Source organism: Meles meles, chromosome 2, assembly GCF_922984935.1.
Source record: "Meles meles chromosome 2, mMelMel3.1 paternal haplotype, whole genome shotgun sequence".
NCBI lineage: Eukaryota > Metazoa > Chordata > Mammalia > Carnivora > Mustelidae > Meles > Meles meles.
In genome coordinates this window covers 150,794,684-150,812,627 of record NC_060067.1, presented here as the reverse complement: position 1 = coordinate 150,812,627, position 17,944 = coordinate 150,794,684, and the positions used below count along the sequence as shown (strand labels likewise).

At 39.2% G+C, this 17,944-nt stretch overlaps 1 protein-coding gene across 7 annotated transcripts in view; it reads left to right on the top strand.

The window, feature by feature from the left end:
- The window catches only part of GAB1 (GRB2 associated binding protein 1), a 124,424-nt gene that overhangs the window by 87,648 nt on the left and 18,832 nt on the right, over positions 1–17,944 (top strand). For 5 of the 7 annotated variants that reach the window (XM_045992891.1, XM_045992833.1, XM_045992851.1 and 2 more), the window contains 5 exons: positions 2,119–2,341; positions 2,708–2,788; positions 6,481–7,082; positions 8,518–8,603; positions 8,791–9,094. In XM_045992891.1, the coding sequence (XP_045848847.1) occupies positions 2,119–2,341; positions 2,708–2,788; positions 6,481–7,082; positions 8,518–8,603; positions 8,791–9,094 (1,296 nt within the window). The remainder of the gene's footprint in view (positions 1–2,118; positions 2,342–2,707; positions 2,789–6,480; positions 7,083–8,517; positions 8,604–8,790; positions 9,095–17,944) is intronic. The other 2 variants (XM_045992842.1, XM_045992861.1) reach the window with 1 other exon arrangement.

The following is a 17,944-nucleotide window of genomic DNA, read 5'->3' as shown; positions in this document are numbered from 1 at the left end:
AGGATGCAGTAAGTGCTTTCTGACCACTCTGCTCTTTTTTTTTCCTCTTCACTGTTGTATATGTTTTTCTAAAAGCTCTTCCTTAAAAGATAAATAATCCACAAGGATTTACTGACTCACTGGTTAATCTATGGCCTTTAAAAATCCCCTTAAATAAATTGTTTAGATTTGTAATTGAGTCAAACAGTAAATCATTGTTTCATGGAGTGTGTTATATGCACTATTTATAATCATGTGTTAGACACAGTGAGATATTTATGAGTTCCCACTGAACTTATGGCATTATGTCATATAAATGTCCCCCCCAAAATATTTTTCTTTTCTCACCTTTCCTAAATAAGAAAGAATTAACTAATAAACTCCTGGCATAAAGTGTTAGATTTTATTAGATGAGCTTGTGTGCAGACTTGACGTTGCCTGCAGCAGGGCAGAGGTAAAAACATTAGAAATTAGCTCAACTTCTACTTACTCAGACCAGACTCTCCAAAAGAAAGAAGTCTTTAGACTTAATTAGCGTCTCGTAGGGCTCACATAGTTCTTAAGGAGCAAATTCCACACTGCACGTTCCGTTGAATGGGTCTTGAATATCTGGGAATGCCTCTGGCCTCTTCCAGCAACACATAGAGAAGGTGCTCGGTGAGTGCACTGGGTGAATGAAACCATGTTGAGCATCGACAGCATGTAGGGTAAACTAACACATAGCAGTTCTGATCCCTTTTGTTTGTTTGGGGGAACCACAAATAAAGATAAACATATTTAACCATATTTACGTATTATTATTCAAGCTTTACAATTATGAGCTTCTGTGCCAGGAAGAAGAGTCATAAAATACAAAGTACATAAATTTCGCTGGGGTGCATATACAGATATTAAAGTCATTACATAAAGACATTATCAAAAGCTTATGGACTTAATCTGTAGTATCTGGAGAAACTAGAGCTAATGTGGAGCTCCTCCCTGGTGATTCAACAGGCCAGATGACCTGTATTTGATTTTATTTGGTAGAACATATTAAGTCCTTTATCAATTTTTATTGTCTTTTAGGGAATGTTTTGTTGTAAAAAATCTGTTTCAACCCAGGCTTTTCTGTTCTGACATAGACAGTAAACAAATTTGGTTATTCCTATTTGAGCATTGATCTTTTTCTGGATGTATAGCCTTCTATTCCTAACCAGACTATGTCTAGGTTTTCAACTTGTTTTCAAATTACTTCACTCTAAACAATTTAGCTAATTTCATCTGTCTTCTCAGAATGTTGTTAAGTGCTTAATAAATTGTTCCTTTACTTGCTGGCCCCTTCTGCATGAAAATACTATAGAAATCCAGTAAATGGTACTTGAAGCTATGAGCTGAGGGAAGAGGAGATGTCTTAAAGAAAAGCTCTTTCCCTGAACATGAATCCCACAGTTAGAATTTCCCCTTAGTCTGCTGAGGAGCAGAAAGAAAAGAATGAACAGCAAAATAAAGATGGGACAAAGAGGTGATCTTTGTGCCTGCAGATACCACATAATAAGAAGGGCCTCCTTGGATGGTTGACTTGGCTTGGGAAACACTTTGGTTTTTTGTTTTGTTTTAAAGGTTTATTTATTTATTTGAGAGATAGAGATAGAACGAGTGAACGATGGGAAGGAGCAGAAGGGGGAGAGAGAGAATCCTCAAGAAGACTCCTTGCTGAGCACAGAGCCCGACACAGGGCTCCAGCCCAGGAGCCCGAGATCATTACCTGAGCTGAAACCAAGAGTCAGATGCTTAACTGACTGAGCCACTCAAGCCCCCTGACTTTGTTTATCATGGAAAAAATCTGTCTCCTGTGCTAAGATTGTAGAACATGGTCATTGCCAGTAGCCTTAAAACTAAAGACTGGTCAAGGCAAAGTTAACCGTGGCTTTATTACAGCCTCTGGAAGAAAGAGCCCTACTCTTCGGATCTCTTTGACAAGAGCCAATTATTTCCTGTATAAATGTTGCTGTTTAGGTAGTATTTGTTTTAACTGACATTGTCATGGTTTATCATGCTTTTGTGTGTTTAAACAGTTTTTCTCCACACCTTCCAGTAGTTTATTTAAGAAAAAATTCTTAAAATGGGATAGATGATGATAGTTACGTTTTGGTGTTGCAGATCCTGTGAAGCCACCTGGCGGCTCCCTACAAGCGCCGGCTGATTTACCTTTAGCTGTAAATACAGCACCACCTGCCCAGGTGGATTCATCCTCCGCTGTCGCACCGCCTCCGTACCAGCTAATTAACCTACCACCACACCTAGAAACCCTCGGCATCCAGGAGGATCCTCAAGACTACCTCTTGCTAATTAACTGTCAAAGCAAGAAGCCTGAACCCACCAGGTAAACCACAGATGACTGTGTGTGCGTGGTGTGTGCGTGCGTGTGTGTGTGTGTACACTTAGAAATCTTACCTTTAAACTTCAATTCTGATTCAAAGGCTTGAAAGAAACCCAACTCTATAGGTTTGTATTTTAGGCTTACTATACTCAGGATCTATTCCTCTAACATTTCTGATACTCAGGAGATTTATGGAAGAAACATGTTCTCTGCTATCTTGCAAAGAACACTTGTACCTTCAAGACTCTTTTGGAAATCTGTCTCCTGTTTCATAGTCTTTGTTACAGACTCACAGTATTACTTGCTTAACAGATTTCACTGATATATAAATGGTGATCTTGCTCCATTTCTTATGTGATTGTAAACCAGCCAAGGGTCATCTTTTGTTTCTGAAGAAGGAGAGGAATACCTACTACTAGAAGATTTTGAAAGCAAAACGATTCCATTGCAGTGAGTGTGTTGTGGTTGCTTTGGATCTGTGTGAGAAATTAATTATTCAGGTAAAATCCCAATATAGCAAATTCTACGGGATATACAAATTGGGTTTTAGTGAAATTTGATGAAATCAGATATATTGCTAAAAACTTAAACTTTCCAATCGTCATACCTAGCAATGAAGCAGAGCTTACTCTGACGTTACCCATTTTTGAGTAGAAAGACATATATGGATTTCACTGCTTGCCCAAAGGTATCATAAAGCCTTTCCGAATCATCGTCATTCCTGCTCCCTTCTTTTTTGCTAAGCTATACAATATTTTAATTTGGTCATTCTTGTCATTTGCCGTTGAGTAATTGGAAGGCTGAGGTAACAGTGAGAATTGGAGCCAGAAAATGAAGAGCAGGGAGCCCATTTCTGCCATTAGAAGCAGTGTGACAACTAGTGATGTTGGGGGTATTTACATCTTGATTTGCATAGCAGATGTGAGAGATTTTTTTTAAACAGAATGATTGGATATTAAGCATTATTTTTTTACATCTAAAGAGATGTTGTTTTCATGGAGAATGTGACTGTTACTGGGCTAAGATCATACAAAGTGCTTGTTCAGTTTTTATGTAGAATTTATCAAGAACCACAGTTTAGTTGCAGCAAATTATTCCCTGAGATAATGGAATACAAATATTCCAAAGATGGGTTTCTGCATATTTGTTGTAATGGGATTTTACCTGTAAGAGCAAAAAAAAGAAATCTTTTTATAAATCAACACTAGTTAATAATACCAAATTCTAACTTGATTTTGCTTGTTTGCTGTGAGTATTGAAAATTACACATTCGCAACTTTGTTACCTGTGCTACTAACTGAGATTTTATTTTATGGAGATTCTCAGCTGCTCTTCAGTATCAGCTTTTTAAAAGCCAGCAACTAAGTGGCAGTTTTCAGTACATTTTCTTTTTATATGGTATCTTTCATTGATCTCATTGGTTTTACACCTTTTCTGTTGCACTAGAAATTATGCTCAGAGTCCTTGCTCAGATATATTTTGTATCTACATTTTACAGAAATTTCAGATAATTGAGAAATATTTATGAAGTACCCACTGTGTGCCCACTCTTTTGCTGGGTGCTGTGAAGGTAGAGACTAATTACGTAAGATACAGCCCCCTCACATACAGTCCCTTCAGAGTTTTAAGTCAAGCTTTCGAAGAAGTCAGAACATGGAACTATTAAATGTTTGTACATGAATTCACGAGAATTGCCTTGTGAACTCTTACTCATCCTGCAGGACTTATCTCAGGCATGTACTCCTCTAGAAAACATTCCCCCAAACTTCCGGGCTGGACTAAATGCCTGTCTGGGTTTTCATAGCATCCTGGTTATGCCTCCCTATCTGTGTTTTATCACAGAGTTGGAAATAGCTTGATACTTTATTCTTCACTAAAATATATGCTACTCAAGGGCAGGGAACTTATTACTCCTAGTATTTCTAACTTTTCTTAACTCACTTGTTTGTGAATTCAATGAAATGCAAATGTTAGAATATGTGTAGGTGCATTAGAAATTCTTAGAAGGGACAGTGCAAGTATTTTTAAGGTGGAGGGTGAAACACTTCAAAGGAAGAGTAAGATTTGAACTACATTGGTTGGTGAGTGGAAAGGACCTTGTCATTTGCAATCTGCATAAAATTATTTGAGGGAAAGGCAAGGTAAAAGTGAGGCATGGGAGGAAATGAATGAAGAAGGGAGTTTGCCTGGAGTAGAGGGTTCCACTGGAAGAGAGTAGGACAGAAGATCGGCAAGCCAGATGGAGCCAGCGATGGTAGTCTTGGAACCAAGTGGAGGTGCTTGTGGACTTCTTATAGTTCCCACAGCCTGTTGAGACCCTTAACAGGTTTTTCTCCAAGTAGAAGAGTGATATGAAAACCATGTTCTGAATATACTGACCTTATAGCAATATAGCAGTATTGTCCCTTGGATTCATTGGAAGAAGGAGAACTGGAGGAAAGAAGTCCACTAGGATTCTTAGGAGAGTTTAGTGGTGTGAATCTTAGCAGAGACCTGGATCTGAACCTGAGGCAGTGACAATGGGAATAGAGCAGGGGTATAGTTAAACTTGGTTAGAAGAAGGACCTGATGCCTCATTGGTGGTGGAGATCAAAGAGAATGAATCAAAGCTGATAGTGTTTTGAGCCTCGAAATTCTGGATAAAGACATTTCTTTTAATGGCAAGTCAGAAAGGACAATCAATTTGAGAATTAAGTTGAGGTTGGTTTGGTACACAAAAGCAAGGTAACACTGGGATAACCAAGCAGAATAATATTTTAATGCTTTGAAAATATGGGACTTAAGAGTTTGGTGAGAAGATGGGAGTTGTTGGCATTTGAATGGAAGGTGAAGTTACGAGAAAGGAGGATCTTTAAATGGTGTCTGTGGTAAAGCATAAGAAGACTGAATTCTGTTGGCTGTCCCCAGGCAGAGACCCAGGAAGAAGGAGCCAGTCAGCGAAAGAAGGGAATAATCAGTGAAGAAGGGAAATGAGGGTATTGCAGTATGACACCAGAGGGGGAGAGTTTGAATGAATAAATGTGATACACAGAGCCAGGTGTAAACTAAGAAATCAAGGAAGATTAGACCTTAAAAAGTCTATCATAAGTTATTTTTCTTTTTTTTTTAAATAAGATTTTATTTATCTATTTGACAGAGAGAGATCACAAGTAGGCAGAGAGGCAGGCAGAGAGAGAGAGAGGGAAGCAGGCTCCCCGCTGAGCAGAGAACCTGATGCGGGACTCGAACCCAGGACCCTGAGATCATGACCTGAGCCGAAGGCAGCGGCTTAACCCACTGAACCACCCAGGTGCCCCCATAAGTTATTTTTCAGAAGATTGAGTTCAGGTTCCTACAGGACTCTGGACAACACTCACAGTAGTTAGCGTACCTTGTTAACCATTAAGGAAGTGCATGCAGTGTGCTGGTATCGTCAGCTTCACTTTGGCTTCTACCCAAGTTTTGTGGTACCGTGAAAGGCAGAGACTAGATATGTACCCAAAACATTAAATATACTCAAATAAGAGTTTTCAAGGTTAATTATTTTTTGGAATTGGCCGCTTTGTGACTTGTATTTTGAACATCTTTATAGTATTGGCTAAGAAAATTAGTAGAAAAAAAGATACACAGAATCTTTCAAGTTGCCACCTCTTGAAGGTCACATTGAATTTCTGCCATACCAGGTAATCATTAGACTGTTAGTTTTCTAGAACAACAGTTGCCAGAGGTAGGCTGAATGATGAGCAATGGACCAACTTGATAAACTGTGTTGGCACGAGGGTTCTGCATGCTCTTCAGAGGAAATGCTTTTCCTTGTGTCTGCGCCTTAATCATTTACCTTTCTCAGAGTTTTGTATCTTTCTAATTCCAGTGCCTCAGGGATCATGGTTTTATGTGTGGATTTAATAGGTGGAGTTGGGGGTGTGGGCCGGTACAGGATAGGAATTAGGGAGAATGCTTTTGGTGTTTTTGTGGTGGTGGTTTTGTTGTCTGGTGTATAATCATAAAAAGTAAGAAATATTCATGCTTTCAATCTTATGGGTCGCCCAAAAAATCGAATGAAAAACGTGTATTTTGATTGTTAAGCTATTAATATATTTATTAAAATGTAGCCGTATGTATTCACCATGTTTTGTTTTTTGTCATTAACAATTTTTATTTAGAACACATGCTGATTCTGCAAAATCCACCTCTTCTGAAACAGACTGCAATGATAACGTCCCTTCTCATAAAAATCCTGCTTCCTCCCAGAACAAACACGGAGTGAATGGCTTTTTTCAGCAGCAAATGATGTATGACTCTCCGCCGCCTCGTGCTGCATCTGTTTCTGTAGACTCCAGCCTTTATAACCTGCCCAGGAGTTACTCCCACGACGTTTTACCAAAGGTGTCTCCATCGAGTACCGAGGCAGATGGAGAACTTTATGTTTTTAATACCCCATCTGGGACATCAAGTGTAGAGACTCAAATGAGGCATGTATCTATTAGTTATGACATTCCTCCAACACCTGGTAATACTTATCAGATTCCACGAACATTTCCAGACGGAACTTTGGGACAGACGTCAAAGCTAGACACTATTCCAGATATTCCTCCTCCTCGGCCACCGAAACCACATCCAGCTCATGACCGATCTCCTGTGGAAACGTGCAGTATCACACGCACAGCCTCAGATACTGACAATAGTTACTGTATCCCTACAGCAGGGATGCCACCATCACGTAGTAATACCATTTCCACTGTGGATTTGAACAAATTGCGAAAAGGTCAGCTCTAACTGGCTTCTACTGTGTTAGAGGTTAATGATAGAAAATCTGTTTATCTGAATATTTGTTCTTTGTAGCATAGTATGATGTTAAATGATAGTCCTTTTTTTTTTTCAGCTCTGCAGTTACCCACTCATGTAGTGAAGATATCAGAGTCTCTGTAGATCGTTGGAAGGGTGTTGGTGCATGTAGCGTGTGCCTGTGTGCGTGTTCTGCTGGAAGGGAGAAAGACTTGGAGTTTTTCACCCCTGAAGAAGTATGGCCTTAGTAATACCTTCCTGCCTCAGGAAGCGTGCACCCCTCTTTCCTGCTTTCCATGTATCCTGGGTGGGTTGACTCTCTACTGGGGCAGAGGAGCAGGAAATGGACCAGCCACGGAGCCCCTCCGAGTCATCCCCTTCCTGTATTTGTGTGCCATTATGGCTGCTTCTGTGTCACATCTGCTGGGCTCCGTTTCCTTCCTTCCTCAAAAAGCAATTTTTACGTTGTGTCTAACAAGTAGACTCCTTTCCAGTCGTGCCATTCTGCTTTTGTTTGGTTTTATTTATTTCTAAAGCTTGCAGTCTTCTCTCCCCTTACCCTAGCCACTTCACTTAGTCCTATACCATCTCCTAGAGTCTGCCAAAAGTTACAGACCTTGAGAGGAGAAAAATTCAGTCTGGCGTACACTCTGAGGTTCTTAAAGTCCTAGAAATAGAAGGCCAGTGTTTAAGATGCACATGCCCCCAAAACTATGTGCTAACGTTTTTGTATTATGGTAGTTACCCACCTATCCTAAAAAAAATAAAGATTTAATATATCACAAAGAGTACTAATAGGGAGCCTTCACTTAACCATTCAGTACCAATTTCTGATTCTCTTCATGAAGTGGCTCTGTAATCTGATTACAGGTTAGTGAGAATAGAAGTTAGGCCCAAGGTGGTACAGAAGATGAGAAAAGAGAAGTATTTCTTTTCTCTGTCTTTTTTTTTTTTTTTTTTTAAGAATTTATTTATTTATTTGACAGAGAGAGACACAGCAAGAGAGGGAACATAGACAGCGGGGAGTAGGAGAGGGAGAAGCAGGCTTCCTGCAGAGCAGGGAGCCTGATGTAAGCTTGATCCCAGGACCCTGGGATCACGGCCAGAGCTGAAGGTAGATGCTTAATGACTGCCACCCAGGTGCCCCTTTTCTGTCTTTAAATAACCCAGCATCCTGGGCTTAGACATTCATTCATCATCGTAATCAAATGCTGGTACTGTTTAGCATATTAGTGAGTGTCTGCATTTCCTAGTGATTTAAGGCACCCATTCGGGATATTATTCTGTGAGCATCTTTTTAAAAATCTCTGTATGTGCGTGCATACCTGCGCACATGTGTGTAAAGAAAGAGAACAGACCATTCTGAGAACTGGCAAAGATGGGAAGAAAAACTGATCGTTTGTTTTCTATTTTAGATGCTAGTTCTCAAGACTGCTATGATATTCCACGAACATTTCCAAGTGACAGATCTAGTTCACTTGAAGGCTTCCATAACCACTTTGTAAGTATAACTGATCTTGGTGCCATCAAGTGTATTTCGCTGTCGGAATCTTCACATTCAGTGCTCTGAAATTAAATGAGATCATTTCATGTGCTCTCAGATCCATATGAATATGTGTGACTTATGACTGTGTTTTCCTTTTTGAAAATAGTTTCTGTTTTTTAAAAGAAATGTATGTATGTTTTAGAAAATCAAAAATATATTGACAGTGGGAAGCGTATCAAGTGAAGAACTAGATGAAAATTACGTCCCAATGAATCCCAATTCTCCTCCACGACAACATTCCAGCAGTTTTACGGAACCAATTCAGGAAGCAAATTATGTGCCAATGACTCCGGGAACATTTGATTTTTCTTCATTTGGAATGCAAGTTCCTCCTCCTGCACATATGGGCTTCCGGTCCAGCCCAAAGACCCCTCCCCGAAGGCCAGTTCCTGTTGCAGACTGTGAACCACCCCCCGTGGATAGGAACCTCAAGCCTGACAGAAAAGGTAAGGAGGGCATGACATAGTAAATGGGTTGGGGGGATGGGGGGTGCCTGTTTAGATCTGCCAGCTTAGATCTGCACTTAACTGTCAGAAAATCCCAAATGGATTTGGGACTTTCGAAGTTCTGAAGTCATTCATATTACCTTAGTTATCAACTTGTCTTAAGTGTGGTATTGCTATTTGTAGATTAAGAATTGTTATATGTTGATGCCCAGGTGAGGTTTCTGTCTCCCCTCTCTAGAGCAGAGGTTACCAACTAAAATACTCCCAAGGTTTGGCAAACAACAGGAGAAAATTGGGAGAAACTGGAATCCACTTGCCCATTCTAAATGGAGTAACTAACTGCTCCTTGGCTGTAATCCTTTGTTGACTTATGAAAATAATATGGGCCCATATGGGCAAATCATCTGATGTATCAGGAGAAGCCAAAAATTTCATCTCTTAAATGTATTGTCTTTGATTTTTGAGTGTAATCTGCTAGTTTAATTTAAAAACAAAACCAAAAAACACCTCAGACCAAACAAAACAACTTGTAGAGGCTGGATATGGTCTTCGGCTGCTGTTTTGTAACCTCTTCTCCAGAGTATATAATATCAAATCAGACAGAGATTATTAGTGCATTTGACGTAATTCTTAAAGAACAATGAGGCTGCTTGTACAATCTTTCCAGTCTGTCTGTATAACACCTTCTTAAAAATGATTCTGCTTTTGCTGGGGTATAAATGCTTCTAGTCTGTTCCTTCATACTGGCCTTCATAAGTAACATTAAATTCTAGGGTAGCATGGTTTGTTAAGAATTCAGTATAAAAGAGACTCCAAACTGGTAATACAGACTCGGGTTTTTATATTTTGGGTTTGAGTGGTTAAAACCCAGACAACTAGCTGTGTTGCAGCATGCTGTTAGTGTGATTTAATCTTGACAACCAAATAAGTTAGTATATTGGCTGTGTGATGAGTTGGTGCTGTTTCTGGGAAATTCAGCATATTTGAAGTCTCCTGTGCTGTACATAGTTTTTAAGGGCATGTAATATCTGTGTAAATTTCTCATTAACCTGGGTTTTTAGATTGTTAGTATATTTCTAATTAAGTTCCAATTGTAGGGAACAGAGTCTGAGACTCATTCCAAGTATGTGAAGAAAATGAGTTTTGTTTTGTTTGGCCTTTAAGTAAGTAAGTAAGGCTGGTCCTATGCTAAAAAGAGAAAATTTACTGAGAACAGAAGCACTCCCAAGGGACCGTCACTTTGTCCTGTTGTCTGCATTTCTGTCCTGTGGGAAGCCTTTACATCTCCTTTGTTCTGTCTCACATTCTCTCCTTTTCTGTTTCCTGTCCTGTATCCTCTACTTGGTTTCTGCCTTCCAAGAGCTGTGGCTGACAATGCCCCATTGTGGCCTCACTTCTGCCTCCTGGCTCCTTTTTACATGTGTGCACTTTCTGCACCTGCTGCCGCCATCATTGTTCACTCGCTGTAGAGTGCTCACAGAGAATTGGATTGCTCTTATTTGTCTTTTCACACCAGGCCATTTGACAGATTGCAGGCCAGCCCACAGATTGGCTACCGCTAGTCAGCTGCCCACCTTTGGTCTGACGGCTAGAAAGATAGCCATACGTAACACCCATAGCCACCCACACAGCCCGAGCAGCGGGGCTGTAATCAGGGGTGGTTATCTTAGAAAGGGTATGAGCATCAGAGGCTTTTTATTTGACAACTTTTCCTTTTGCTTCTCTTTGTCCACATCTGTCTTTAAATCTATTTAGACTCATTAGTCATTTTCCTTGCATCCAAAATGCAGAAGTATGTTTAGACATGCATAGATTTATAACTGAGTTCACAGGTTGCTGAAGGATTAAGGCCCAAGTGTTACGAACTCTCCACAATACTGAAATATTCATTTTTAATGCTAAACTGGTTCTTTACTTACCACTTAGTGCGTGTGAGCAGCAAATCTCTACTTTTTTTAAGATTTATTTATTATTTTAGACAGCAAACAAGCATGTGAACACAAGTGGAGGGAGGGGTAGAGGGAGAGAAACTTCAAGCATATACCCCCATTGAGCACAGAGCCCACCTAGGGCTGATCTCATGACCCATTAGATCATGACACTTAACCAACTAAGCCACCCAGGTGCCCCAGCAGATCTCTGTTTTTTAACCCCAAATGTAAGTTTTATATCTGGAAGTCCTACGTAAATGTGGAGGTGATATTGTTAGGGTAAGTGTGCAAGGCGCAGAGTCCTACCTGTGCTTCTCTGCCTGCCCTTTCCCTTCCTCGGGCTCTGCAGAACAGAGTTCGAAAATTCCTGGTATATTTCACAGTTTGTGATTACACATGGTAAACCTAATGAATACTCAGAAAACGTCCCTATTTATATGTTAGAAAAGTTTTACAATCATAATGATATGTGTTTAGTGTTCTCTAGGTCTGATAGAGCTCATGTACCTCATATGATAGATATCATTTTATGTATATATCACCATATGGCATGTATACTATATATCATTTATATTACATTTATGTATAATTATACCTCCCTATGTATACAGTGAAAGTACTGAGTATTCTGTATAATATTCTGTATAATATTCTATATAATACTGAGTACTCTATGAGGATATAGTGAAAGTACTGAGAAAGTACTATATATTCTAGTACAGTAGCGATTAATTTCCCTAGGTTTCTAAACCAGCCTAAAGAGCCTAAAGTGACCTTACAGTAGAACAGAACAAAGTAGGTTCTTGGTTACTTCTGGAGGTTGCATTCAGGCTTTTACAAAATTAAGTGAACTCTTGAGAGACAGTCCTGAACTCATTGGCCAGGTTGTTTATTTGGTATCTGTGCTTAGACACAGAATGAACTGAGAAAGCACCTGCAATAAAATACATAGTTTTTGGCAAAATCAAGGAGAACAGGTTTAGCAAAACAGGGGAGGTTACTAAAATCATAGTAATTTTAAAAAAAGATTTTGCTTTTCTTTTAGTACTGTTCTGCTTTTTAAATAAATATAAGAGAGAAAGCATGAGAGACTATTTAACTTAGCAGACTTTGTCAGCTCACCTTAGGAAGTTATAACTATTCAAGAAGAACACATTGAAAACCCAAATTAAGATCTTGGAGCAATTTATCTTTAAAAACTTAAATTGTAGGGGCACCTGGGTAGCTCAGTGGGTTAAGTGCCCAATTCTTGATTTGGGTTCAAGACATTATCTCAGGATCATGGGATCGAGCCCCATGTCTGGTTCCGCACTCAGCATGGTGTCTGGTTGGGATTCTCTCTCCCTCTCCTTCTGCTCCTCCACCAATACAAGCCCCCCACCCCCATGCTCTCTCACTCTCCCTTGCTAAAATAAATATATATATCTTTAAAATAAAACTTAAACTGTAAAACAAATGTCTTATTTGGTCATGAAATTCTTCACATGCATAGCATCAGATGAGTCCGTTTTACTTCTCGGTTTTGTGACATCAGATACATGACTCAATCTGGTCTACTATCTCTTAATTAACTATACCTCACAATTAGCAAACCTGATTCTATCAAATACAGCTTGATTAGTTTCAGAGCCCAATATAACTAGTTCAATACCCAGTGTAACCAATTACTGTGATTGTCTTCTTTGAAAGAGTCTACAATAAATGAGTGACATTCTAGTCTTGTTTATACCCCCAATTATAGATGTCAGCTGCTGTAGTTAGTAGTACAGATAAGTTTTTCAAATACTTTTGGGTAATTGAAGCTTCAGAAATGCATAGATGTTCTAAACACTTATGTTTAATGTATTTTCATAGACCTTTTTCCCCATCACCCAACTTGTGGTAGCTATATTTTCACCTCTACTATTTCTGTCACAACGGTATTTGTTACAAACTAAGTTTTGTGTAATATTAATAGACGAGAAAAGCATAATTTGCATATATTAAATAGAGGAAAGCAGGTAAGTCATTGTAAATGCAGGACAAATTATGTTTTGATTGCTTCAGCTGAAAGTTAAGTTTTAATTGAAGAATAAGTTTATAAAGTTTTGGAAACTTCTGTAAGGTATCTGTTGTGGCTTCTCTTAAAGTAAGTCATCACCTGAATCTACCATATTTAACTGCTGCACTTATCTAGGCCCTCTACCCCCATCCAGTCTTCTAACATGATGTGGCAGCCATTTGAGCCTCAGACACCATCTTTACACTTTGTTTTGTTTAGCTTTGTCCAAGCATGGCTTTCTGCAGTTGTTCTGACCGTTAGTTATAGCATGACAAAGCAGTGTGAAAAAGCAGTACAGGTTTACTTCTGGTGTTTTTGCACATTGGTTGGCTTAAAGTATCTTTGGGAATGATCTTCACTTTCAGTATAGAAAGCATCCAGAAGACCAGTCTGAACGAGCTTCCCTAGATGGGTCCTTTTGACAAAGTTGACCTATTTGCTCTAGGTGTTTTTTTGAGAGATCTTCTGAAGTTTTTGAATGTGATTAAAAATAAACATGCTTTTTGTTCCTGTTTTTTTAATTAATATGCTTTTTTAAAACTACTTTTATACTGTATTAAGTGTTTGGGAGATGGATGAGGAACACTAGTAAATATAACTAGATTTTAATAAACAAGTATTAAGTTTGAATCTCAAGTCAGATTTTTGGTTTGGTGTTGCAGTTTAAAGGAAATACAAATGGAATACATTTTGGGGGTGCCTGTCTGGCTTAGTCAGAAGAGCATGTGGCTCTTGATCTCGGGGTCTTGAGTTCGAGCCCCACGTTGGGTGTAGAGATTACTTAAATAAATAAAAACTTTGAAAAAGAAAGAATGGAGTGCATTTTTATAGCATAGCCTTTACATGCAGATTGTTTCTCCTAAATATTCTTTACCTTCCAATACGTATCATTATTATGTTCTTCATACAGTCAGACCATTACGACAAGTGTAAAAGTTTTTCAATATACTACCTGGATTAGTATTTGGATTTATCAGAGGATATTAATGTTGTGAATTATCTTTCTTCTTTCTTGATTTTTGAGATGCCCAATGGAAATAGTATAATCTGTAAAACTGCGGAAGAGTAAATAATTCAGGCTAAGTTAAACCTGTAGTAAAACAGAAAATAAACTTTCCACTTTGTGTTGAATTTATGTAAGCAGTACCTATGGAAATATGCAAAAAAGATTGCATCTGTTTATTTGAAACATGATCTCATGTGACTGCCTTGACCATATTTGGGATTATCAACTTTTGAAACCACATTCAGTTGCTCTCTTTTTTCCCACTTAAAGGACCAGCAAAAAAATTATGATATTGATCAGATTAAACACCACCAGCTTTAAGAGACCTGCAGTTCATCAACATAGATTTAAGTGCCTGCCAGTTATAGGATCTATCCTTTGTTAGTCCTTGGTCTCCAAACACAGGAAGAAAGGTGGCTTCCCTGAAGAAGCTCACTGTCTAGTGGAGGAGGTAGAAAAGTAAACACATTATCATAACTGGCGTGGAAGGAGCTGTGGTTGAGGTAAGCTTTTGGCACTGCTATCTAAGCTCCCCTGAGGAAAGTCTGAGAGAGTGAATGGCAATTAAATGATGGGAGAGGAGGGGAGGATGGCAAAGGACCTTTTAGTCAGAATAAACAGCATACCCAGATCCTTTAAAAGAGGGCAGATGGGACTGGCTGGGTTGTTAGTGGGAGGGAGGGAATAAGATAGGGATGGAGGAGGGGAGCAAAGTATGAATGGAGGAAGGAATGCCAAATGCCTTGCAGGTGCCTGATCCTGAGGGTGTTATAGTCCATGCTAATGAGTTTGGGCTTTATTCTGAGTACACCATTAAAGGGTTTTATGCAGGCAAGTAACATAATCAGGTTGGCCCCTAGAAAGCTGATTCTAACATTTAAGATAGGGCAAGATGGGTAGGATAAAATTTAATTTGATAGGAAAAAAACACTATTCTCTTATGTAAAATGTTAAAAAAATCACAATTATTTTCAGCATCTTCCTCAAAGAGTGCTTTGCCTGGTTCCAAATCCAGGGTTCTTAAAGCCTTGGTTTAGAAAAGATCAGATAAGGAAAGGCATAACAGAGCCCCTTTCCTGGCTCTTATTTGTTCCCTCAGCTTGGGGATTTACAGTGATTTTAAAGGTTTGAAGGCATTTGGAGGACAGCTGGCAGTTATTTAGCCATACAGTGTGAGCTCATCACTTTCAGAAAAACAAACCAGGTAAGTGAGGTACACATCAGAAGCAGGAAAGTTTTAAGAAAGGACTTCAGACTTGCAGATTTTTTCATTTTCTTAGGTAAATGAAAACAGACTATTATATTGTCATTATAAATATAAATTAAAGTTTGTAAAATAAAGATTAGAGAGAAAGTAGAATTTAAAATGACTTGTAAGAGATCTGCAGTGGCAACTGGTAATCGAGGAAACAGCAGGTCTGTGGTGAGTCAGAGGAGAAATTGCATTTTGAACATGTAGTGTGAGCGCCTGCAGAACAGCCGTAAAGGATGGTTGTGTTAATGTGTAGCTTAAGATTTCCAGAGGAAGATCTGAACCAAGGATGAAGATCTGTCAACTTGTACTCCATGTTAGGGAGCAAGTCACATGAGCCAGAGATTGCCCCCCCACCCCCCCGCCAAGGGTTAAAGCATAGGAGGAATTTCGCCCGTAGTCAGTGCTCTCTGCTAAATGATGTAATGTTTTTCTTTGTTCAAAGGTAGTCTAGCTAAAGCCAAGTTGTAATCTGCTTTGGATTTAAAAGTTGAGGCTCAAATGAGTTACTCTGTTTACTCTCGGAATTTGAGAATCTGTGTATCCCCTGAGTTGGTTTATTTTTGCCTTTACTTTCTTATGCTTCTTTCTTACCCTTTGTTTTCACCCTTTTCTTGAACAATCAGGAAAACATTCAAGTATTGGCTATTAGATAGTAGAGAAGAAGACAGGCCCAAGACAGGCGTACTAACACCAGGGGCCTTTTTTCCACCTTTTTCTCTCACAAGTAATACCGAGCCATCATTTGGGTACAACTTTCATTTCTATCTGGAACATCAGTGTCAAACTGAGTTTGGAGGGATATAAAGAAATAAAGCTGACAAAATGTCTGAGTGACTCAGTATGATTCAATGCCACACTTCCAAATTTCGACTTTCATCCCAAAACCAACCTTGAGCCTTGCGTGGAATGGAAAATACATATAAATTTTGTAAAAACACTTTTAAAACCTCACTTGATACAGTATTTTTCTATTAGGAAAACCAAGGAGTACCCTCGGGAGTGCTTGACAGACGGAATTGGTTTAGAGAAAAGATGGTCCGTTCAGGGTCAGGTAGTAAAAGGATCTCTGTGGGGAGCTGTGGGACAAGGGAAGAATGGAACTAGATCACAGGCAGGTGGAGTTAGTCGTCACAGGATCTTGAGTATTTAACCACCAATAAAGATGAAGATACCAAGTATGCAAAGCTGAGAAGTGTGGAGGGTGACTGCTGGGGGAGAAGCACAGTGATAAATCGGAAGGAATCCCAGAGTTAATGAATGTGGGTCTTTCAGAAAAGGAGGAGGGCAGAAGACACATTGAGGGAATACCAGCGAACCAGAAGTCACCCAGAAGAGCAATTATTAAACTTCATGTCACTCACGGATCAGCTACCTGTGGCATTCAAGTAGATCTCAAACTGAACTGAGCAGTTCAAAACTGACCTCTAAACACTGGTTTCCTAGGATATTTGATTGTCCAAAAAGCTAGAGAGGTAAAAGAGTGTGGACAGCACAGGAGCATACACCAGCAGGTGCGAGGTTAGGGGAGCCTTTGTTTGGCCTCTATAATCAATGCTGTGACCCAAGCAAATTACTTAACCTTTTTTGTTCTTCAGGGGTATCTCATCCATTAAATGAAGAAGCTGGATTTGATCTGTAAAAGCCTTTTAGCTGTAAAATAAGTGTATTTTTCTATAGCAATCCTTACCCTCTGCCTCATACTCTTTTTGAAGGGAAGTACATTGTATTGGGGAGTTTATAAAAAGCTGACCTCCTCCGTTGTTTTTAGGAAAGTGCCCTGCCAGCGTGGGCCCTGGATAGGTACTCAGCATTAGGGGTAGGATTACAGCCCCAAATCTTACCACTCACATTTTCAACTAGACCTGTCTCATTTCTCAATAAACTCAATGTATTAATTGCCTGACTTAGAAAATTGGTTCATTAGAGAATTCTCACATTTTATAACCTAGAGATTCATATTTTAAGAAACTTTACACCTTCGGTAGGTAGGGTACTCGATATTAGCACTTACTCAGCAAATTCTAATCTTGCCATCTAATAGATGTTGACTCAGTTTTGCAAATGCCAAAAAAGATGAAAATGTGGTGCCATTGAGAAAAGAGCAACTTAAGTTACTGGTTTAAATGGTATTGTTACTCTGGCCTCCAGGCTTCCTGTGGGAAAAAGGGAGGCCACTGCTGCATGTTAACCCCGTACTTTTCATAAGGCTTTTTTCCAGCAGTACTTCTTTGTGGCAGAGAATAAATGAAAAGAAAATGAAGGCAATTGAATTTATGTTTTCAAATACTTACATCGAGACTAGACAATCAGCAGTTCCAGAATTAAGACATCTAATCCTTGCAAAATGATGTCACTGGGTAGCTACCAGTATCCAGGGGAAACAAACAGTGGTCTTGGTTTTTATCTTGGAATAGCAAACATTGTAACATCAACCTGCTTCTCTAGAAGGGCTTTTGGTCAGGGGATCAAGGAGTAGTCAGATTAAGGTTTTTTTTAAATACCTCCATTAAATCAAGCAAGAAATATTATAGGGAAGTAGGCCTTGGTACTTTCTTATCAGACTTCAAAGAAAAGATGTACTTCGAGGTCTGACTGAGGTATTTTATAATTTTTTGTT